A 24,071-nucleotide genomic window follows, 5' to 3' on the forward strand; every position below is an offset into this window, starting at 1 on the left:
CCATGAGCAATGCCAACATACCAGATGAAAGTGGACAGAAGAGACAAAAAGGAGAGAAAAAAGCAAATCCCACACTCCAGTTTCGTCTGTCCTCTCTCAAGGACCCGCGGGCAATCTCTGAAGTGGGGTTTGGCTCCCCCATGTGCGGGAAACACCAAGATTTAGAACTGAGGTATGGGAGGGGAGAGTTCTGGGGAGTCGGTGCTGTGACTCTGATAGATAGCTCAGTACATGGAAACAACTGATTCTGGACATACAGGGAGGGTTATGTTCTAATCGAATTCAGATTTTGCACAGCCCACCATCTGTGCTAGATCACAATCTGTGTTTACAGTCCCTGGCCAAACATGTGGTCATCAAGCTCTGCAAAATGCTTAGTCACACATTTGGCTAGTAAGGGGATTTGACCATGACCTGTGTGTTTGCCTGATCCCCAAACCAGGCACAAGGAAATCTTCCAAGCTGCCCTTTCACGTGGCACCATTTCCAGCGAGTCTGGGCACAGTTTACACACGTGTTTGTTCCTCCACATGTAAAATCCTCAAGTCAAACAGATTCCCCCCAAATCCACTGTGGGTTCACTCAAGAAGGAGAGAGCTTTCAGGACAAAGGGGATGCTTGCTGCTGACATTTCAAATGGGTTATGGCTCAGAGCTAGAGACCGTGTCTGTGTTGTGCTGAATAGAACACAGTTAATAATCAGCATCTTTGCAGCCTTGGTGGTTTCACTGGAGACAGTCACACTGCTCTGCAGTTCAGTCACTGGGGAAATGTTTTCTTTAGAGTGGAACATGAAAAATTATTAACATGGGAGCTCTGAGCCTAATTATGTGGTACTAGAAATGAGACTAAAATGTTAATGCACAACATTCAGTGTTTACTTAATGGTGTTCTGATCAACAAAGATTCCAATCAAAGAAAACTAAAAATATGAGATGCAAGTCCCTAAACAGGGGAAAACAAGCCTTGGGGCATATTAATATTCTCTCCCTTGAAACATTGTTTTGAAACAACCTCTAATAAAGTTTACATCTCAGCGTGGTGGGCTGTGTAACTAAGCTGAATGAGCTGGGTGTTAATGTTACTAATGTCATAGTATAGTGCCATATTTATCTGTGTCTATCAAGTCCAAGTCTGACTATAGCCAGTCCACATTTCTACGGGCAACAGGTGCCTATGCTAATGTGTAGGATACAGAAATGTTGGCAGCAGCTGTGAGTGATTCCGGGGCAAGTGTCCATCAATCCACAACTGCTGGCTGGGAGGTACAGAAGCTTCTAGAAATAAAATAGCAGTAGGCAAGGCCCAACTCTGATCAAATGTCTTGTATTTGATCACAAAGTAGTCAAGAAAAACATACATTTTCAGATTAATCCGTGTAAGATCCGAGGCTACCACCCAATTAACCGTGCTACTTAAAGGCAAGTCACTGATCTGAGTTTTTCAGCCTCCTCGTGTACAAAATGGGGATAAATAAGCTTTAGAGAGCATAGAAGATACATATGTAAAGTGTGTGGAACATACTAGGTCCTCAATAAATCCTTGCCATCATCATCATCATCCTCATCCTCATCACTGTCTTCATTAACACAAAGTTAGGGGTCCCATGAAGAGGAGGAGGGAAACAGATTGAACACAACAGCTTATCACAAAAATTGGGTTCCAGTCCTCAAAGATCATGTCTGGATATCAACCAGACAAGAATTTAGGTTGGCTTCAAATTACTGTATGAAAATTAGCACTGGTCTCTGGGTAAGTCATGGTCTTTACTGGTTTCCTACTTCTACAGTTGTAAAGTGAGAGTGTTTCACACAGTTATGCTCTAGGGGCTCCTCCAGCTCAGACAGGGGAGGGCAGGGCGAGCACGCTCCCCCAGGGCTCAGCCACTCCCCCAAGCTGGACTTGCCTCAGTGGCTTCCCTAGACCTCCAGACAGCTTAGAAGAGAGCACTCACTCTGTGACAATTCGCAGCTCCATGGGCAGAGACGTTTATTTTATTTGAACTGCTTTGATATACCAGGTCACTAACATTCCAGAAAGTTGCTTCATAAAATTTACCATGAAAGCCATAGTAAATTAAAAAAAAAATTGGTCAGCAAGAAAAATTTACCTGTTTCATCAATTTTATTTTCTGGGTTCCTTTTATCCAGGTCTGCCGGTTCTGACAAGTTAAACAAAATTGAAAGAGATATTTGAACTGCCAACAAAATTCGATACACACAACCACATAAACCTTCACACACACACACACACACACACACACACACACACCCCTTCTTCACACTAATGGTTCTGCTAGATCTCCTTGAGAGTTTTTAGTCTAATCCCACCCTACCACATAACTATAGATCAATAGAGGGGCAATGTCAGATGACTAGGATATCTGTGTCACATCAAAATCCAGGTAGCACAGCTATCCATGTTTTGAAGAGAAGAGTGGAGGGTGATGGTTTTGGCATCTGGAGTGTGGGGAGAAGTCTGATGAAAACAGGAAACAGTAGTGGGGTTGTGCATATGGCTACCATCCTGTGCTTTTGTAGATAACTGCTTCCTAGCTCTTTGAGGCAAGAGACTGTGTCCTGTGTCTTAACAAAAAAACAAACAAACAAACAAACAAAAAAAACCCTCTGGAAAAGAGTCCCAGTAGCTCATGTGGTTTTGAGTAGGAGGTGGGGAGTTTGAGTACTTTATTCACTGCTATATTCCCAACATTTACAACAGTGTCTAGAACATAAAAGGTGCCTCAATAAATATTTGTTGCATAAATGTGTGGATAAGTAATAAATAGTTGATAGTCTCATAGCATCCATAGCTAAATATTCAAGGATATATATTTGATGAATAATTATACAGTTATCTTAGACATCTTTTTATTGTGACAGCAACATAGAGTATTTTGACAATGCATTAGTTGTGACTTTCTGAGTACATTGCTTCATAACAGCTATAGCCATGTGGACCAGTCACATGAAAAGAAAAATGCTCACAGAATTGTCTCAATCCCTCTATATATTCACCGGAGCACTTGGATGCTGCTTTGCATACAATATGCAGTCCATTAAAACTTGATGAATGGAATTAAATTTGATTTCTTTTCCTTAGTTTAGGGAGTTTACTCTTACGTTCTAAAAATATAATTCTCATCTTGGAATAGGAAAGCCTGTGTAACTGCATGAAATGCGTATTTTTTTAAATGTTTATTTTTGAGAGAGAGAGGGAGACAAATAATCGGAACCAGGCTCCAGGCTCTGAGCTGGCAGCACAGAGCTCAACGCAGGGCTTGAACTCACAAACCCTGAGATCACGACCTGAGCTGAAGCTGGATGCTTAACCGACTGAGCCACCCAGGCACCCCTGAAATACATATTTTAACAACAGTGTAGACTTGGATGTGGCCAATCTGTAGAGTAATTGCAACTGAAATATTAAGTCTTATCATTTCTTGTGAAGACCTGCTAAGTAGTGTGGCATTAAATAGATTTCCTTACATAGTACGAAGAAGCAGATCTTTATTCACTGCTCTTTTTCCCCTAATTTCTTTAATTGACCATATCAAATTATTGCCACTTTAGGATTACATATATTCAATATATTGTATATTAAAAGCTTTGTAAATTGCTGAAATGACCAAAAACCCATTACAGCCAACAGGCCCCCTTTGTCTTAAATTTGCCCAGTAGGCTTACTCCATTTTGTTATAATTAACATCCTATTATATGATATATAGCAAAAGTTTAAGTGTAGCAAATGGAGCTTAAGACTAATTACTGTGCTATTACATTGCCATTAGTGATTCTATTTATAATTACATATCAAGAACCAGGGAATATGAATTGGTTTTCTATGTCAACTTTCATCTATACATCCAGACCAATAAAAACCATAAACTGTAATACTAGGCAAAGTCTCAAAATTTCATTTATTCTCTTGAGTCATTTCCACTATTTTCAGAGTCAGAAACATCTACTTATTTGTAATAAAGCAAAGAATTATAGCTTCTATGATTCCTTAAAAATGTAACCTTAATTAAGTTCACTGTGCTCAAAATTTTCAACGGCCTGCTGTTTTGTTTACAGACTCAGATATTTGGAATTATCCAGATGTCTGAGTTTTCCACTTTTCATCAAAATGTTTTGGCATGGTATATATAGCCTGTAAACTGTGAGTCTTTCTTCTGAGCTACGGCTTTTGGATTCCACATTATTTATGTGGTTTTGCAGGTACAATCAGACACTAAATGAACTGGGTTAGGACAGGACATAGCTAAAGATAAACTGACCTGATTTTATGCCCTGTTGCATCAAAATTTGCACTTCACAGGATGTGCCTATAGCCTGCATTGCAATTCTAGGTCTAAATGAACAAGACAAACACCATCACGTGAAAATAACTGTGCCCTGGGAAAGTGCGTCTGGTTTCGACAGCACTTCACACTTACTTGCGCAGTCCTCTTGTGAAATGTGGTTATTAATACTAATGTCATCCACTGCAATCCCGCCAAGGTTTCCTTTTCCGATTTCACCTTCAAAAATCACCTAACAAAATGAAATCATTTTCACAGTATTGAAATGTTCGGTCCTGAATAGCAGTGTTTACAAACGCTTGTTCAGTTCAATCTATGGCACATAAATTAAATTCATGAGATTTCACGTAAGCGTGCGCTTCGATCATCAATCTATGTTAACTGCCTGGTGATGGCATCAAACTTCTAACACTCTCTTTTTATAACTCAAAACGTTAAACTGGGGAAAGCACCAAATAAAAGGAATGTTCATTGTGGCAGCCAGAAATAGATTATAAAGTAGCATTCTCCTCTTTCTCAGCAAATTGGTTCTATTCCTATAATGTTGGAGACTGCGAAGCTACTGAGATTGCAGCGAAATCCCAGGTTCGGGAAATGCCCGAAATCATCTTTGGAATAATTCCCACATCTCTTCTCCATGATTTTCAACATTATCTCAGTGTCTCTGAAGGAGTTGCCCTCCCACCCGGGGAAGGGAAAGGGGCATACCTGATAAAGCTTCAGAGACTTGTGGAGCAGGACACGCCCTTCCTTCCAGTGGTCTCCCTGGTGTCCGATGGCCATCCAGACTAACTGGTCATACTCCTCTGGCTTCTGATAGTGCAGTTTGACCCTCAGCGTGCCCACGTGTGAACCAGACATGTGATACCAGAAGGTCATGCAGTGGGCGGAGTTCTGGGAATAAACCACGGGGCTCACCAGACGAGCCACTTTGCCCTTCTGGTTTTCGTCGGCTTGGGAATAGATGAAGTTGCCATCTCCTGCTGTGACAAAAACCCAGGTTAGGGAGAGTGGCTGAATGTATGAATCCTTTACCTCTTCTTTCCAGTTCCGTGACTCAACCTTCTCTCCTAGGCTAAGCACCAAGAACCCAAATGTGCAGTGGAAAGGGAGCGGTGTGCTGTTGTTGGGGAACCTCTTTGGCAACTGGGTCTGCACTCCAAGCCTCTGTGAGTGGATGCTTAATTGGGAGAAGGCTGTGAAGCAGCATTAATTTGGATGCTACATATTTGGAATGCACTGTCACATGGATCTAGGCTGTGACTCCAGTTGGCCTTTGCATCGTTGCAAGCACACTGAAAGCAGAGGGCAGACCTACTTTCATGCAACTTTAAAATAGTTTCAGCAGCACTGATGTGAACACAGACATTAAATGGAACATATTTTGATGTTTTCTTATTTATCATTTCAGCTGGGTGAGGATACTTAGGTCACTATAGCTTCTTGATAATAATAAAGTTGCAGTTTTTCCAAATAATCTAGTCATCTTCTTTTTCCCACAAAGTCAGATGATTTTTTCCTCATTTATTTTAATGGCTTATAAATTCCTTAAATACACCTGAGAGCTTGAATCTCAGCTCAAGTCCCACTCTTGTTTGATGTGGGCTTCTGGTTCAAGGAGAGGCAAGGTTGCATATTTGAGGCTTATTAGAACTTGCCATTTTGGCAGCGTAGACACTTGCCGGGCGGCAAGGACTTACTCTTGGCTTTGCTTTTAATTACCCCCAGTGGGAACATTTCCCCCTGCCACCACCTGGTCTATACACACAGCTCATGTTTCATTGTTTGCTCTGCAAATAGAAATACCTACTCTAACGCTTCACCTGATGTAAGTGCGAATCTGACGCTTGGGCCGCAGTGGGCAGCAGGATGTTTTGTTTGCTTCCCAAGGGGTTTGTGTGTTTGTGAGATACTTTTTCACTGTGCACATGTGGGCATGTCCTTGTATCTGCTCGCCTGCATCAACAGTGTCCAGGTGGATGCATCAGTGGGCAACTTGCTTCCATCACCTGGCTGCTTAGATGAGATTGCACCAAAACACTCTTAATGAAACCAACGGGTGAAATACGAAGAGGGTGGAAATTCCAGCAGTTTGTTTGATACTGTTTTTGTGGCGCGCTCTCATGACCAAGGGAACTCAGTCACTCTTGGGGTTTGTTTTCTCCCACTACTTTACCCTATCTGTGTGACACTGCCATTTCCCTGAGGTGAGTAGGGTATCAGTCTACCAGCAGGGGCAGGTAGAAAACACACCCATCGTGCCTCTGTGCCCAACATGCCCATCTTAGGGAAAAATACTGAAGTTAGAGATGCTGCAGAGAGGAAGCACACTAATGGAGTCCAAGAGGTTTATTTTGGCTAGTCAGTGAAGAGGTGGAAGAAAGAAGGAGAAAACTGGACTTGGATAGAGGAAAGATGGCTGCCTGAGAAATCTGTCATGACCTCTGCCCCGATGCACTGTGGTCTTCTAAAAACATGCTCCTGTCACTCCTCTGCTCAAAGCTTGTCAGTGGCTCCTCACTACCGTTAGCCTCTTCACTTCTTCACGTGACACCCGAGGCCACACACCCCCCCTGCCACATATCTAACTGCTTCACAGAGGAACCTGCCCAACCATACCACCTGCCATCCCTCCTCCACGTCTGCACATGCCATCCTAGCTCAGACAGTCTCCGGGACAGAACTGCTTTCTCTGGTCCCCCGTGTTACCTTTCTTGTCTCTGCTCACCCCCACCTTGGGGCACCCTCACGCCAGCACAGTAATCATTTCTCACCTGCAACCAGACTGTGAGCTCCTCAGGGCAGGGCTACCCTCCTTTATTCCCGAATCTCCAGTGTCCAGTTCAGCATCTAATCTAAAGTAATAGAGCTCCTCAAACAACCCTTGTTCAATGAACCAGGGAAGATGATGGGCTTCAGGAATCCTCCTTAAGGAGGTACATAGCTTCCCTCTTAGAAGTCAACTGCAGAAAACCACGTGGGTTTCTTTGAAAAAATTCAAAATTGAACAGCAGGATATTTTACCTAGATATTGCTAATTTAAAGAAATCTCCAGGTCTGATTTGCAAAGTGCGGAATACTGTGTAATGTCGGTCCATGTGCATGTGTGCTGGGTGTAGGCTCTTTTCGTCTAGGATTTTTATGTTAACAAGTTCCTGCCTTTCAGATATCAGTCTCGCCCCTCTCTCTCAGCAAATGATTGCCTTCCTAGTGCTACAGGAGGCTTTTTCTCTTCAGGGCAGACCTGGTAAATCTGGGTGTCTGGGAGAACAAAAGAGACAAATCCTTCTGAAGGAATCACACTTCTCAGCTGTTAATCTAAGACAAGCCCTCCTTTTCTGATACTCCAACACATAAAGCGTTGATATTTTTCCCTTTCAGGGGTTTTATCACAGTTCTGGGTCAGGAACTCTGTCTTCATTTTCTCAATTAGCACTTTACTTCTGCAAGCCTTTTAGCTTTTGTCTCTGGCTAACATAGCTTTTAACCTCCTTTGAATGTCAGATCCTACTGAGCCATTTTGCTTCACTTTGCATCAATTTTTCCACCATTACTGCCTTCATTTCAGCTAATTGCATTTGGTTAATTTGATGCCATTTATATGTACAGTGCCATTTACAGTCAAAGTATTTTAAGTTTTCTAAAACTGCTTGTCTTAAGATTCAATTGAAAGTGTCTCAGAATTGAAGGAGTCCAATTTTATCCAATTTCCTTGTCATTCTCATTAGGAAAAGAGGTAGCTGTGGTGGAAGGCGGCCAATTCAACCTACTTAATGGTTATATTCACTGGGGGAAAAGAAGTGAACAATAAAATGGGAGAGGCATGAAGTGCCCTCTGCCCGTCCATTGGCCCACTGACCCACTGGCCCAAAGCCCTAGCATGGGGCAATTTTGCTTAATGAGATTTCTCAGCCTCAGAAAATGCCCCTCAAAGGTATCATTTGAGAAGCCACCTCTTCAGTGAACAGTCCTGTAAGTCTCCCTGAGTAGGGTAGAAGTCGGTGGGTTGTATCTGTTGTGTATGGGAGTGTGTGTATATGTGGTCTTTGTAGGACACCGCTGGATCTTTACACTGGGTGACAAGATGACTAAGAGGAAAACAGGATGGTGGTGGATAAAAAGTTCTTGGAGTGGCTGTCAGCCCCCTGTAACCCCCAGCCCATCCCTCTGCCCCTCATTAATCTTAGCAGGAAAGCAAGACAGGAGGTGGCGTGGGGTGAGGTTTCCACCTGCTCAGAAAAAATGGGCTAGATTTACAACCTTCCTCTAAAGAATAAGAATCCCACCCCACCTTCTTCCACTTCCACGTCAAGGGTCAAGAAAGAGCAAGCAATAGTCTCACTTATTGTTTCTTTAGCTGCAAAATAAATGAGATGACATATGTCTGGACTTGCTTCAAAATAATCCAGAGTCAGGGGTGATAGGGATAAAATAAGAGTCCTGTGATTTAGTGCCTGTTGAAGTTGGGTTATATACATATAGGGTTCATTTCACTAAGCCTTTTCTGTTTGAGTATACTTGAAATTGCCATAAACAGCTCAGGAAAAGTATGAAACAGGTACTTATTCACACATCTTTACCCAGTTTGCTATTTACCAGAGAGGCAGCCAGTTGCCAAATTTAATCAGCTTTCTCTACCACTTGGCGGATAAGCATCCCTTCTAGGAAAGGAGAGCTTGGTAATTCCAGGAAAGGAAGGCATGAGTGAACGCATGGTATGCTTTTCAAACACCGCTGGTCCCACAGACCACAGAAACCCTCCATAGCCACACCTTTGCTAATTCAAAGAAATGAGGCTGAAGTGAACTCTCCGTTACCTGTGTGATCCTGAATCGGTCCGGTTTTGCTGGTCAACACGCTCCACTTGAGCTGCACGTGATTGTCATGTTCCCAGTGACAGAATGTCTTGTGAGAGCCCCAGCCAAATTCGCAGTTAAAACCGTATGTTGGAAACTCTTCAGTGGGTGGAAAAGAAATATAGAGAAAAGCAGAGAAAGACAAATTTAATCATTTAGGTCAGAAAGGCCTTTAATTTGCTCACAGAAGGCACAATTTATATAACTTAACGTATGTTTGAAAATTCTGGGAAAGCCACAAAATCCAGGATTACCAGGAAACTCAAAAGACGCATGGAGATGTCAAAATGTTTGCAAAATCACGTTTAGGATTTTTTTTTTTTTTATCCAGCTTTAAAAAGATTATGGACTGCCTGCCAAATTGGTTTTACATAAAATTTCCAGAAAGGTTACTTTCCAAGGCATATATATTACATCTGTAGCATTCTCCCTTGGTCCACAATATTTAATATGAAAGATACTCTATTCTTGAGTATTATATAAATTGATATCCACCAATGAAAAGAATCTTAAGTACAGATTGACCTGTGAACCTTAAAAGTCTAGAAATGTGACTGGGCTGGATGTCTCATTCTGGAGGCTATGTGTATTCTCACCATTCTGGCTAATGCCTCAGGTCTTTAGGTCAGATCTCTGAAGCATTTCTTAAGATTATTTTTTCTTCTGTGCTTTGTATCAGGTCAATCAATTTTAAATGTAAGTTTCTGCTTTTTTAGTGAATTTTAAAATGTGTATGTAAATTGTTCACCCCACTTAAAACCCAGGCAAGTTCACGTAAAGCCAAAGCATTTTTAAATAGCTGCGCATTAAAAAAAAATTTTTTTTTCATGTTCAAAGTGTTTCCTTTGGAATCTAAAAAGAAAGTATGAATGGATTCTCAGAGGGATTATTTATTTTGTGTGTTCTACAAGGTGCTATTTGACTGTGGTGTTTTTTTAAACCCCCATAGCTTTACTTTTTTTACTCAACTCCCTTTTTTCTTAGAAGTAGCTTCTCTTGTTAAGTATGGAAAAAATGAAATCATAATGGCTTGGATTTTGTTTTTGGTAAACTGAAGCGAATAATAAAAATAATCCTAAAGATAAAATTCTCCTGCCTCTGCCAGGCCCACTCCTCCCCCATTACATAAAATTAAACACACAAAGCGCGGCTGTTTTCTCTAATGAAGGAAGGTCACCGCTTCTTGAGTTTAGGTAGTCCACAAGATGGCAGCATTGAAACGGAGAGAAAGGTGCCCAGGGCGTCTCGCCAATTGGATCTTGAACATTCCTCAAACAATTCCTATGTACAATAAGGGAGGTATAGTATCGTATGTTGTATTAGGGTCAGCCTGAGATCCTAGCTCGCTTTGATCTTTAACTTTGTCCGCGTTTAACACGACGTAGCCTGCTTTCTTCTCGGAGCCTGGGCTCCATTGCCCCTCCCCCACTTTAACAATGGCGGGAGGGATTTTAATGGGAAGATTTAGTGAATAGATAAGGATGATTTACTTTGCATTTTTAGTTTCCAAGGAACCCTTTTCAAATGCTAATGTAGAATTTTGGAAGGAATGCACCATATGCATTGTCAAAAGGGAACTGGATGGATTCTCCCATCCAGGGACAAGGAGACCTCCCGAGGGGTGAGGGGTGGAAGGGTGCCTAGGGCCAGTTTGGGAAAGTAACTCTAGTGTGAGCCACGTGATGCATATAACGTGCGGACTTTGTGTTAGTGCAAAAGGGCTGTATTTCACAGCTATGGTGTCACTGGAGTGATATATTTCATGTCTAGTTTATCCTAACCATGAAATAGGGCTTCTTAAAGCATGAGAAACCCTCTCCAAAATTTACCACACTTTTGAGCAGCAAGATTGAATTATGCAGATGAACTACAGTCCATTGAACAGTGACTGAATGGTTGAGCAACCTTGGATGTCAACACCCACAAACCTGGAATGTACTGCCGCATAATCTCATGTTAGAAAATGTTAATATTGGAAAATGTTAATATGTGTGTGGTTTTGAGTTTCCTCCTTAAATGTAGTTTAGAAGACATGCACATGTAGGAAGGCAGCAAGCCATTACAGCACACACATTGCTGGTTGTATTTCTGGTTAATACATCAAATTATTATTGTATAGTATAGAAAACCACACCATGCATTATTTTGGCTCTTAATTTTCTGGTGATAACAATACAATATATGAACTTGGATGTTTTGGTAATGACCAGGACATAGGACAGCCTTGCTTGAAAGGAGGACTCAAGCATTTCTGCAGCTGTACTGCTCAGTGGTCTGTGTTTATCTTCTCATGTTTTTTCCAGTCCTAGGAATTTAACAAGGCAATCTGCTCTAACGTTATGTATTTTACTACTCTTTCATCTTCTTGTCCCAATCATATAATCTCTGGCAATCTTGCTAATTTAAAGGAAATACTCTTTTTTTTTTTTTTTTTTTTTTTTTTTTTTTAATCAATGCATATGGTGGCGAGGGGTGTGGGGTGAGAAAATGTTGAAAATTCAAGCCTGGCCAGAAAGGCTATTAAACACATAAAATATACACAAACATTTATAGGGAAGGGAAAGAAAAAAGAGATTGAGGGAGGAAAAAAGAAGGACAGAAACAGAAAAGAGGAAAGAGAAAGAGAAAAAAGCAAATTGATGAATGAAGTTAAGTATATAGGACTATTGACCTTTCCGTCTTCAAAATATTCTCCAGGCCCTGTGGCTGCATGATTCTCATTAAATTCATTGGGAATAATCTGGCTAAATCCCTTCTTGACTCTTAAAAATAGCAGGAAACAATATTCTGAACTTAAAACAAATTTACAGCCGCTGTGAGCACGCACCAGCTGCAATTGTTGAACTATCTTGCCCACAGTCAAATCATTAGCACCATATATGCACAAGGATTTAATTTTAGAATCTGCTTTTCAAAACTTCTTTTGAGGATGTTAACTAGCTTACTCACAGACTGGTCTTTCAGTCCAAATAAGTGGAGGTGCTCAGGCCCATGTAATCAGAGGTTAGGAATATACTCTGAGCTGCTATAGGAGTGTTTGCAGATCCTCAGAGGGTGAGATGTTTCAGCAGGGGGAGTTAGATTTAAAATGCAGGGTTTCTCATCATTTCCTGGCAAAGCATTAATAGGCTTTTATGCATCTGATTACAACCGAGGCAGTATATGAATGTTATATATCCACTGAGTTTATTATATTGATAAGAATCCACAAAAATGAAATTTTAAGACTCTGCTTGAGTATCTAATGGTTTCAGCAAAATGAGATTAGATGAAAGTTCAGGGGTTCAGTTTGCTGCTTGTAAAGATGTCCAAAGAATCTGAAAACTGCAGAACAGTGTAGATCAAATTATCAGATAGGTGGGTCCCACCACTGGGTGAACACCTCAAAATCAGACTTGGCCTCTGACTTTATGTACACTCTGGGCCTACTGAACTGTTCTGAGCATTGGTTTAGCCAGAAGGTGACAATGAACAGAACTCCTCAAAGAAGGTCAGACTATCCATTATCCACAAAGACTGGGAGACAGATTCAGGACTCAAGCAATGGAAAAACAGGAAACCAAGGTCATTTGTGGAACTCAAAACCAGAGCAGACAGCCTTTATCAGTAAGCTCTGGTTTGACATAAACTGGTTTAGATGGTGGTCGCTATGGGTCTTACTGGTTCTCGATCTGTACATCTGTGCTCTGACCACAGTACACCCTCTGAGATGGCTGGCCCTTGAACTCATGCACAAACCGAATGCATTCACAAAGTCATGCCTAACCTTCCACCTCCAGGGAGAATTATCCCATTTTGGAATCCGGTGTATACCTTTCCATTTTCTCTAGAACTGTTGCTCACTTTTAGTTTTTAAATGATCCCTAGCTCTTTTGATAGGCAAGAGGAGAGAGGAGTTGAAACAAGTTCATTGGCAACTTCAGAGTGGCTTTATTTTTTAATTTTTAAAAATATTTATTAAAAAAAATTTAATGTTTATTATTTTTTTAAAATTTTTTTTTTAATGTTTATTTATTTTTGAGACAGAGAGAGACAGAGCATGAACGGGGGAGGGGCAGAGAGAGAGGGAGACACAGAATCGGAAGCAGGCTCCAGGCCCTGAGCCATCAGCCCAGAGCCCGACGCGGGGCCCGAACCCACGGACCGCGAGATCGTGACCTGAGCCGAAGTCGGACGCTTAACCGACTGAGCCACCCAGGCGCCCCTTAATGTTTATTATTTTTGAGAGACACAGAGAGAGAGAGAGAGAGAGCATGCAAGCCGAGGAGGGGCAGAGAGAGAAGGAGACACAGAATCCAAAGCAGGCTCCAGGCTCTGAACTGTCAGCACAGAGCCTGCCGCAGGGCTCAAACCCACGAACTCTGAGATCATGACCTAGCCAAAGTCAGACGCTTAACCAACTGAGCCACCTGGCCGCCCCTTAGAGTGGTTTTAATTAACTCTCTGGCAAGAGAAAAAACTAACAGAGCAGTTAATATGTTTGTTACATCATTAGAACTTCATGTTTTCACCTCAGCCCTCTTCCCTATGACAGAAGGTCACAAAAAGCCAGCCGGCAGTTACTCCACAGAAAACCACCCAAGAGGGCCAAGGGCCCCCAGAAAAGTCAGGAAACAAGCGAGGGGCCGGGCTTCACTCATGACCAACTGCAGCCATCCAGCGTGGTTGCACAACCCCTGAAGGCCATACTTTATAACTTGTAAAGTACTTTGGACTATAGTTTTTTCTGAATTTAGGTGAACAGATACTCTTCTGTTTCACCTTTCCGTAGTTGGGGGTGTCTGAGCCATGGGGTAGCAAGAACTCTGTCAACCTGAGCACACCACAGGGAAACTTGGGGTTAAGTTCAAGTGAAGAGAAGTTTGTTTTGCAGTTTAATCAGGTCAACGGTGACAGTGTCCTTTAAGGAAGCATACTAATTAGAGCAGTCCTTTCTACTTTCTGCCTAGCTGGGTAGTGTCATACTGTTGAGGAAACATTGATATACACCACACGCCCCATTAATAAATGACTGTGGAGGCCAAGGCTGAGTGAGCTTCAATAAAGGAAATGGGAGAAGCTGGAAAACTGACCTGGTCACCTTACTCTAATGATTAACTTTAAAGTATTTAAAACCTCTGATTGCTTATACTGACCATTTCCCTTCGTGTGTGTCTGGGGGGAAGAATTTTACAGAATACTAACAAAATACAAAAGAGAGAAGGGGGGAGGCTGCCATTTCACTGCCGCTGGCCGCTGATAAACAGCAAGCCAAGGGTTTGAAAAGTCATTATGCTTTCCTATGAATAAAAGGATGCGGAGGCGCTCCCGAGGGCGCCGCTCTCCCCCCGCACAATCAGAGCCCTGGTTTCCTGCACCCCACTTCGTGGCACGCCCACTGGAAACGCTGTTGTCAAACTGCCAACTTCGTGGCAGGCAAAACTGACAAACTTTGCCTGTCTCGGTTTTGCAGAATTGTGATGAAAATAAATAGGCTGCTGCCTGTGAGATTTCCTTCTCCTGTAGTTTGCAAACACAGTCCATGTCCTAGATGTGCTGCGTTAAACAAAGTATGTTACTCAGTTCCTTCAGTCGGGAGCTGGGATTGTCACCATTTGGCAATTACTGATGGAGAAGGAAACCTCACTCCCGGCTGCACATACATGTGGATGAAAGGAAAGCAATATTTATGGCTCATGCTTAGAGACCAGATGCTGCGTGGCGTCCCTCTTCTAGGACTTTGGGGGAAACCGAAACCAAGAAGCTGCGCAGGGCACTATTTCAGGGCGTGGAGGGGGGCGGACATGCACTATTTGGAGGGGGGGAGGGGGAGAAGCACACGTGGAATCTACGCCATTTTGTTTTGTTGGATACCTGATTGTATTGTGCTGTCTATTATTGTTGGTTTTTCTGTGGTCAGCACGGTGGTCCCACCTGAAAAACAAAAATAGTGACAGACAAAAATGAGAAAAAGTAAGCATTGGGGATAATAAGCATTAAAGAAATGCTGCATGTGTGCATACATCTGTTAGAGGCGAACATTTTCCACAGAAAATCCTTCCTTTAATTCTGCCTGTAGTAATTTGTTTTACTTAGATTTTGTCCACCACGATAGCAAGTTCAAATAAACCACTAGTTTTTACTCAACACATTTGCTCATAAAGCATCCAGGAGGTATGGACAGTCTCAGACTTTGTTCCAAGGGCATTCCCTGGTTCCCAGGCTAAGCGTGCTACACCATTGTGACAGTGAAGGGCAAAAGCCTCCACAAGTCCCCAGTGACTTGGGAATTAAACTTGACCTGGGCCTCTTAAGCTTCAAATAGTTTCCCAAGGTTTCAGATGTGTGCCTTCAGGGGCGGTGTAGGGCTGCTCCCCACATTCTATTTTGAAAACTGTAGGTTTAAGAGGGCGACAGCAGTTCCTTTCTTTTGCTGCTGTAGTTGTTTATTTTTCCCAAGGACAAATATTCTGCCCAGTGTGTGATTTGGAGAAGCTGCAGAAAAAGTTCACAGGCCCAGAGAACTGGAAGTTTGCACAAAGAATATCCTGAATGTTGTGAGCTCTCAATCAGTGGGGCAACTTTGGAATTCCTGGTGAGGGAACCAGGTGCTGATTTAGCTCCACCCTCTTTTCTTCTGCACCCTGGCGCTTCCATTTTCTGCTCCTCCTCATTATTACACTTCTGGTTCTGGTTTAGTTTTTTTAATGTTTGTTTATTTTTGAGAGAGAGAGGGAGGGGCAGAGAGAGCTGGAGATACAGAATCTGAAGCAGGCTCCAGGCTCTGAGCTGTCAGCACAGAGCTAGATGTGGGGCTCAAACCCATGAACCACAAGATCAGGACCTGAGCTTAACCAACTGAGCCACCAGGTGCCCCTACACTTCTGTTTTAAAGTCGTGTTCTTGAACTTGCCAAACACAAGAATCACCTGAACGCTGGCTGAAACTGCAGCTGCCAATCCGCCTGTCCTCCTTGGAACTCCTTGAACCAGAATGTCCAAAGTTCAGGCCTTTAAATCTGAATTTGCAAAAGCTTCTCAGGTGAGGCTTATAACCCACTAAGTGCAGGGGAAACACCGGTTTGCTGTTTATTACATAAGGTGTTGGAGCCATTTCTCCTTATGTGTATCTGTTTTGCAGATTATGATCAGAGATAATCTATTTGTTACCCCAAGAGGGAAAGCCCAGGGCAGACTCAGGGGAAGGACATGGGGTGGGCTCATGAGTATCAGGGAAAGTTTGGGAGGTGGTTATAAGGTGCCATTGTACACCTTCCAGTAGGATCATTCAATAAAGATGTGTGATCATCTCTATTCTGGCCAGGTCCTAGTTTCACCCTGTAGCTGCCACAGAGCAGAAATCATCTAGATCATGAATCAGAGAGCAGTAAAATCATGCTCTTGGGATGGTATGAAGATTTTGGAGCTAATCGACTACAGCACCAAGTCATGTTACCCTTGCTTTCCCAGCAAATACGCTGGATGAGCGGTCACACGTGTGCGTGGCCTCAATGAGGCAAGCATTAGGAAGAAAGAATTATATACATTATGGGTTAAGGAGGTGAATCTATAATGGCAGAATTGGAGGGAGGCCAGAATACATTAGCATTCTGTTCCCAGTGGTCTCAAGGGAGAAAGACTCAAGGTGAAAATTCACTTTTTAAAACTGATATGCATTATCAGTTTTGTTATACGTTGGGAGCCAAACTCTGATGTTGGGTACGCACAGACCCAATGAGAAATTTGGCCTCCTGGTGCCTTTGAAGCTAATTGTATTATCTAATGACTTCAACAGCATTTGCAAATGAGTAACTTCAGGGGTGAATTTTCACCTTGGCAAGCAGTGTGGGAGAGCAAAATCTCTCCTCATTTCCATGCATTTTGGTAGAGTTCACCTGGAATTCAGTGTTGTTTGTAAGTAATGAGCATTTTGCTAAAATACTTATTCGCCACTATATTCAAAGCAGCCAACCCAGGAGGAGAAATTAAAGGGACACCATCTGCATTAAGGAACCAAACACCATGAAAGAGAGCATTCATCCTAATTTCCACACCCCCTCCTATCAGGATAAGGTGAGGATGCTTTCACTTTGGCTCCATTACACTCAACGTGCCAAGTTTGAGGCTCTGTCAGCAAAGCCTGTGACTGAAGGAGCAAGGAGTGTGTGTGAGCCTAGGATGTGAGCTGTTTCCATGCAAGGCGATACCTGGGTCAGGGAGGATTTTGCTCCTTGCAGAAAAGCTTACATAGGAGCACACCCTTTCTCAGAAAAGGAGAACAAGTAACTTCATAAAGCAAAACAAGTAAAAACAGCAACAACAAGAAGAAAACCCAAAACTGGCTGCAATGCAATAAATGAATTTGAAACATGAGATGCCTTCTGAAATCACCTCTTCGATGGGGGCGTAGAGCAGGCATTATCAATACCTCTGGAAGTTCTTAACATATGTCTGATTCATAGAAATGTTGAGACAAATAGGCTGGCTCGAGAAAATAACTTTTTTTTGCCATTGTAATATGTAAAAAAAAAAAAAAAAAACTAGAACTTTTTCTATCTTACCAATAAATGATGTTAAATGCTATAGATAAACTATAACCTTGTACATTTAAAAGACTGTCAGTGTTTCTACTATAAATGACCCATTTTCTGTGGTTTGTTACTCGTTTGGCATACATAATTTGCTCCAGGCTAACATACTTGCCCTATTTCATTCAAAGGGTTCAGTTTCAATTGATTCAGTCATGAACTGATCCAAAAATGAGAAGGTTGGTTGTTCTGATATGAGAAGTAAATCTGAGGCTTTGTTTCTAATCAATATTAACTGACCACTTTAGGGTTTATAAAGAAAAGAACCTTCTCCACAAGAGGGCAATTGAAAGGGTATACTGTGATGACTACAGTCGTTCCTTTTTATGAGGAATTTCACTACAGATGTGTGACAGGGTCCACAAAGAGCCTGAGGTCTGTGTCAGGGTGTTTACAAGCAATCCTGGGAAGGTTCCACAGGACCTGGTTCATAGAATGGTACTCTGTTCTTAACATCAGCTGTAGGGTTTTCAGCTTGAACTTGACATCTCACAAAGAAAATGCGTCTACATTAATTAATTTTTGTGGCTTTTGGCTGCTTACACACAAGATTTGTTTTCAAAAGCCCATAGTAACATTTATTGGCCCTATGACTGTAAGTGATTAGCCTGGAAGTTTGGAGGGAGACAGCCTTAGGAGCTGGGATTTAAATGTAAACCAAGTTCATGGTACTATGTCTCTGAGCTACATTTCACCTCTTATTCTATCTGAGTGCCGAGCTCTCTTCCTCCTTCAGAGGAGAGCTTTTGAAGTAATTGGAAATGTACTGTGGGACATTTCCTTCCAGATTTTTACATTAATGCATTAGCCAATAACACGGCACTATTATGAAGTTACATGGTAACGCCTTCAGTTTCGCCCATGGAAATTAATTATGTGGGCTCTCTGAGTCACCTCTGGCTAAAAATACAGACCTGTATCCAAGGGCTCATGTTTAATCTAAAATGAGAGTCAGATGCTATATGAAACTGCATTTGACCCAAGTGGCAATAAAGGTCCCACAGTGCCTTTGGCAACAATAGGGTGAAAATCCTACTGCCTTGGCCAATTTCCAAGTGGTACAATCCCATTTCCCCACTTGTCTAATATTTCCTCTGCCATTCCAAGTAGAAGAGAAGGTCACTTTGTAGCTCTTAGGGTTTTAGAATGTTATGGAGTAATACTCTAAATTAATTAGTGAGGTATTTGGCACACACCGTCCCTGATACATTTGCTAGTCGTTGCTGATGTGAAATAAGAAGTAATTCAGCCTTTGTAAATTTCAATGTAAAAATGATTTACAAAACCCTAACTTAAAAGCTGCATTTCAAATATAAGCCTAATTTCATCAATTAGTGGGTAAAGGTTCCACTCAAAGCATTTTCCCCTTGTTCAAAAATGCAAATAAACATTCTAAAGTGTGTGGTTGTGTAGGGGTGGTGCACGTGTTGTGGGGGGTGGGGGTTTGAAGGTGAGGATGAGTTTAGCACATGGATCCATAGAGAAATTCTTATGGAATTAAGAAAATCCTAGCCTCTGGCTCTGAAAATGGCTAAAATAATTGTGTCAAACGGCGGCGGCAGACGGCATGAGGAAAGGAAGCAGTGACCCCAGTTGATGATGGCTGCCACCGTGAGGAGCTACACAAACATGAACAGACATGCACTAGCAGGTCTCCACTACGACATGACTGAAATGGCACAGCAATGGGATGAAGATGGTTTCTGCACCTGTGAGCTGGAAGTCATCACCTGTTCCGCTGTGGCAGTTGGCCTGGTCATCATCACACTCGTCTACCAGGTTCCCGTTGGGAGTGGTCGGTCCAGCTGTAGGTGCTGAAACAAGATCCAAGGATTACTACCTCACACCTCTGAAATGCATTTGCAAGGCTCTGGCTATTGAGTCTGCTAACACCTTTGCAGAAAACTCTAATCTGTGGTAAGAAGGCCAGGAGCATGATTCGCCTCCCTTTCAGGAGCTAAATCTACTTGGATTTGGCAGAATTCATTGGGGACTGCTTTGTTTTGGTATTTGATCCATATCTGTTCAGTAGAGCTGGCTGCCCTAGCATTTTATACATTGCTATCTACATAAACATCCTTTTTGTGAAAAGTGCTTGCATTCTCACTGGTTATTTATTCATGACCCTGGAATTGAGAACTTTGATGACAGAGATTCTGCTTCAACTGTTTTTCCTTACATTCTCAATGGGCTAGAGAATTCGCCTGTCATGAATTCTTTTACTTTCTTAGTATTAGCTAAGCTTGCTAGGTTTGTATTAGAATTTTTCTCCAAAAGGGAGTCTCAAGATTCACTTTTAGTACAATGTTGTTCTTTAAAAAAAAAAAAAAAAAGAAAGAAAATTGTGAATGACTCCATTTCTCTTTAAGTAAGCTTCTCAACTTGTGATCCCCCTTTCCAGAGCAGGTATTTGAGAGGAGCTGTCTTAGATGTCCTGGGGTCATTTTCCCTTAACTCCCGGAAGACTGCATTCCACTGTGGACAGGTATTCCTGTATCTTTGAGTGTGTAGTTGAAAGGTAGCCAACATTAATCAAAGACTGCTTTTGAAGTTCTTTAAACTTAGTTTGGTCTATTATTTTTCAGCCTGTTACTCATTCTTGCAATCTGTTTAATATTTTACAGTTTTTGGCATTACCTTTCACTTTGCAAGGCTTGAGATAATGTACGGCTCTCAATGTCTGAGAACCAGACAAGATACTGGGAGTGGGGGCCTGTTCTCTAATAGCTTCTGGCCATGTGTCTGGGAATGTGTTGGTAACTGCTTCTTTCTCAATAAAAAAATTGATAGTCTTTGTTATTGTGCTTAATTACTGAGCAGAGTTATGACAAATATAGAAATGTAGTTAGGAGCGCCTGGGTGGCTCAGTCGGTTAAGTGTCCGACTCTTGATTTCGGCTCAGGTCATGATCTCATGAGATGGAGCACTGTGTCCAGCTCTGAGCTGACGGCGCAAACCCTGCTTAGGATTCTTTCTCTGACACACCCCCCTCTCAAAATAAATAAATAAGCATTAAAAAAAAAAAAAAAAAAGAAAGAAATTTAGCTAGCTTCAACTTCCTCAGCTGCCCAGAGCACACACTAGGAATGTGTACAGAGAATGTGCACAGTGTTTAGGCACACCATCTAGACTTTGTGAAATGCATACACACACATTTTAGGCTCCACTTACTGCTATCAGTGAATCAGCGGAGTCCTCCCTGCTAATCCAGATGCTTGTATTCACTGAGTTACATGCCACTTTTAAGTATTTTAAACTCTCTATTCATCTGCATTCCTTATGGGATTTATAAAGGAGGAATTCCTCATTGGAAGTGGCCCAGGGTAGTACCTGGTTTAAATTTAAAAAATAGAAAGTGGATAATTTTTATTTCCCAATTTTACTACTTGGATATATTTTATCTTCTGTGATTCTCTAATTGTGTCTTGTAAATGCTAGCCCCAAACAGGATAGACACTTGCAGAAGGCTCAGCTATATCTCACCGTCTTCCCGTATCCCTCTAGGTATGTCCCATGGCACAGTCATGAAGCAGATATTTTAATAGGGCCTGTTAATCATTTTAAGGAAGAAAAAAAAAAAAAAACAAACACTCCCTTTCACAGATTGTGTCAAAAAGTTTTGACATTACTTTCCCCGGATGTTGGTTTCTCTTATGGCTAAGGGCAACTTCCTCACTTTTGTGAGTGCTTGGAAACATCTGTGGCAAATCTCTTCACCAACGATTTGTACCTCTCACTACAGAGTTGACACTGGCAAACTGCCACCAACCTCAGTCTTTTCAGCCATCCATTCATTCCACCTCTTAAATCAGTGTTGCTTTCTAGAATCCAGGCTGATGACCTGCATCATGGCAACCAACTCCCTTTTCCAGATGAACACGTTTCCCAGTAAATGGAACGAACATTGTCTGCAGTGGGTTCAATCTGCCCATCCCTCTTTGTTTCTTGGTATCTTTGCCAAAGTCCTGGCACATAGTCATTCTTAGTCTGTGCTGATAGTGACTGGATAATTCAGAGGTCTGAGATATGACTACAGATAAGGAAACAACTACACAATAAAGAATGGGAGATAATGGCCTGCTTTAAAATAAATACATACAAAAGTAGCTATGAATTATTCACTAGTATGGTGATTTATAGCTTCAGATTCTTTAGTGCATAAGAAAAGTTTTATGATGTTTAATGTGCTCAAGAATGTAATTATATTTGGGTAGCTCAAAACACAAATAATTTTGAAACCACAAGAAGGTGATATTAAAAAGCATTCTTTGAAACAACCATGAGCATATGCTCAATTGATTAACATCTGGGTACCAACAATAGCCATTCTTTGAGCTAAACTAGAGAAAGACCTTTACGGGGATGGAAAAATTGGTTACTCTTTATGCCCAAATCTAAGGCAGATGGGAATTCTAATGCACAAAAGCATTAGATGGTACAATAAACAACTATCATATCATTTTTCAAACATTCCTTTTATTTATTATGTGATTAAAAAATGCAGAGGTAAGTGCAGTTCTGAGGTCAGTGTGTGAGCTGAATTTGTCCTTGAGATGACTTTCATATGATAAGTGTATGCAGTAATATCCTCAAACAGACCTCACCGTACATTCATACATATTATCTCATGTAAAGTTTTGTTTCTCTGCAGTAGCCTAAGCAGTTCATTCAAGATAATGGTGGTGGTTCTGTCTGTCAAATGCTGTTTCCCACTAGTATGAGATGGCAGTCAACACTGCAGACAGAAAGTTGAATGGGACACAGATGGCTAAACAACACTAAAAAGTCAAAGGAATTAGTGATTGCCAGGGGTCTAGGGGAAATTGCTTGATGGGTGGGGGTTTTGCTTTGGAACTAGATAAAAGTGGTGGTCGCAAAAATAACTGTGAATGTACTAAATGCCACTGAATCGTTTACTTAAAAATGGTGAATTTTATGTTATGCAAATTTCACCTCAGGAAACTTAAAAAAGTCAAAGAAGGCAACCCAAAGAATCTGAGGAGAGTTCCACAAACAACCAATACAAAAGTGGGATTCTGAAGGCACTGTTTGGTGGAATGTGCTAGAACGTCGAGCCTCACAGACTGACAGGCACAAGGTAGGATCACCCAGGGGAAAAAGCTGGCAATTTGCAGCCGCGCCATCAGGGGCATAAATGCATGAAGAAAGAGATTAAAAAGCGGGAAACTAGAAGGGACTCAGGACTTTGTAATTACCTTCCACTTCACAGCCCAGCAGCTCCATCCTCAGCCCCAGTCCTCCATGAGTGGCTCTCTCAGGGTAGATCCTGATGAATCGTGTGGAAAGAGGTGGAAAAGTCCGTAGCTCTGGTGTATCGTAGTTGTTGTTTCCTTCAAAAGACTGAAGTAGGAGAAACACCATTATCAATAAAACCTCCGTTTTGATAGAGGAATCCCTCCAGGACTCTTAATAGGGCAGAGAAACAGACCCCATCCCACCACCTCGTAAATGGCTGACATTTCTTTCATAAATGAGAAAGGGGGGGGGGGACAACTAAACCTTCTCTAAGAAGTGACAGATGTCATTTCTCAGAAACTTTGAAGTACACACTGAGGCTATACCAGAAGCTGAGGATTTAATGAGACACGATTTCAATGCTATGCTGATGTGCCTTCAAGAAGTGACACTTCTACCACCTCCTTGAGGTGGAGGAAGAGAAGTCAGGAAGAGAAGCTGCCATTTTTCAGAGCTATGTTAGACACCACATTTTCAGTGACGACTCCTGTTACATTCTCTTAAAGAAGTGGGTCCTAGTTTGCTAAAACCTGTAGAAGAGGGAGTGATTAAATTCCTGAAGAAGGAGATATTAAATTTAATGTAGTACAAGTGCTATTTAGTTAGGAACTGGGGTTATTCCAACTCATTGAAATTGCTATTTACTTAAGCAGAACCACCAGTTGGAGGCATTTGTAGATAAAAGAGCCTCTCAGGAAAGTAACAAGGGCCCTGGCTATCAAGTGAGGCTCTGATGCCTGGCTGAACTGCAGTGTGAATGGACTCCTTTTTTTGAAATACATTCCTGACTTGAAGTCACTGTGACATTCTTCAGGGGCCAGGCCACCCATTGCCCGTGCTGCTACTTGATTATTTTATTTCCTTTTTTACATTGACAGGAAGGTCAAAATCCTTGAGTGGAATCATAAGAAAATGGAACAATATTTTTTTCAAGAAATAGATAAGCCTTCTTCTATCCTCTTCTCCCAACATTATTCTTTAATCCTACCCCTAAAGGGAGGTGGGGAAGGAGATTAGGAAAATCAAGTTGCCTTATCATTGCGAGTGTCTTGTTATACATGAAACATCGCATCATGTTTCCTGGTGCAAG

At 41.8% G+C, this 24,071-nt stretch overlaps 1 protein-coding gene across 6 annotated transcripts in view; it reads right to left on the minus strand.

Annotated features, from left to right (window-relative positions):
- The window catches only part of NRP1 (neuropilin 1), a 138,856-nt gene that overhangs the window by 2,950 nt on the left and 111,835 nt on the right, over positions 1-24,071 (minus strand). For 3 of the 6 annotated variants that reach the window (XM_049624782.1, XM_049624783.1, XM_049624787.1), the window contains 7 exons: positions 22,942-23,086; positions 19,435-19,539; positions 15,013-15,072; positions 9,121-9,258; positions 5,012-5,286; positions 4,439-4,535; positions 2,111-2,161 (listed from right to left, as the gene is read on the minus strand). In XM_049624782.1, coding sequence (XP_049480739.1) covers positions 2,111-2,161; positions 4,439-4,535; positions 5,012-5,286; positions 9,121-9,258; positions 15,013-15,072; positions 19,435-19,539; positions 22,942-23,086 — 871 coding nt within the window. The remainder of the gene's footprint in view (positions 1-2,110; positions 2,162-4,438; positions 4,536-5,011; positions 5,287-9,120; positions 9,259-15,012; positions 15,073-19,434; positions 19,540-22,941; positions 23,087-24,071) is intronic. The other 3 variants (XM_049624786.1, XM_049624785.1, XM_049624784.1) reach the window with 3 other exon arrangements.

This window comes from Panthera uncia, chromosome B4 (genome assembly GCF_023721935.1).
Source record: "Panthera uncia isolate 11264 chromosome B4, Puncia_PCG_1.0, whole genome shotgun sequence".
Lineage (NCBI taxonomy): Eukaryota > Metazoa > Chordata > Mammalia > Carnivora > Felidae > Panthera > Panthera uncia.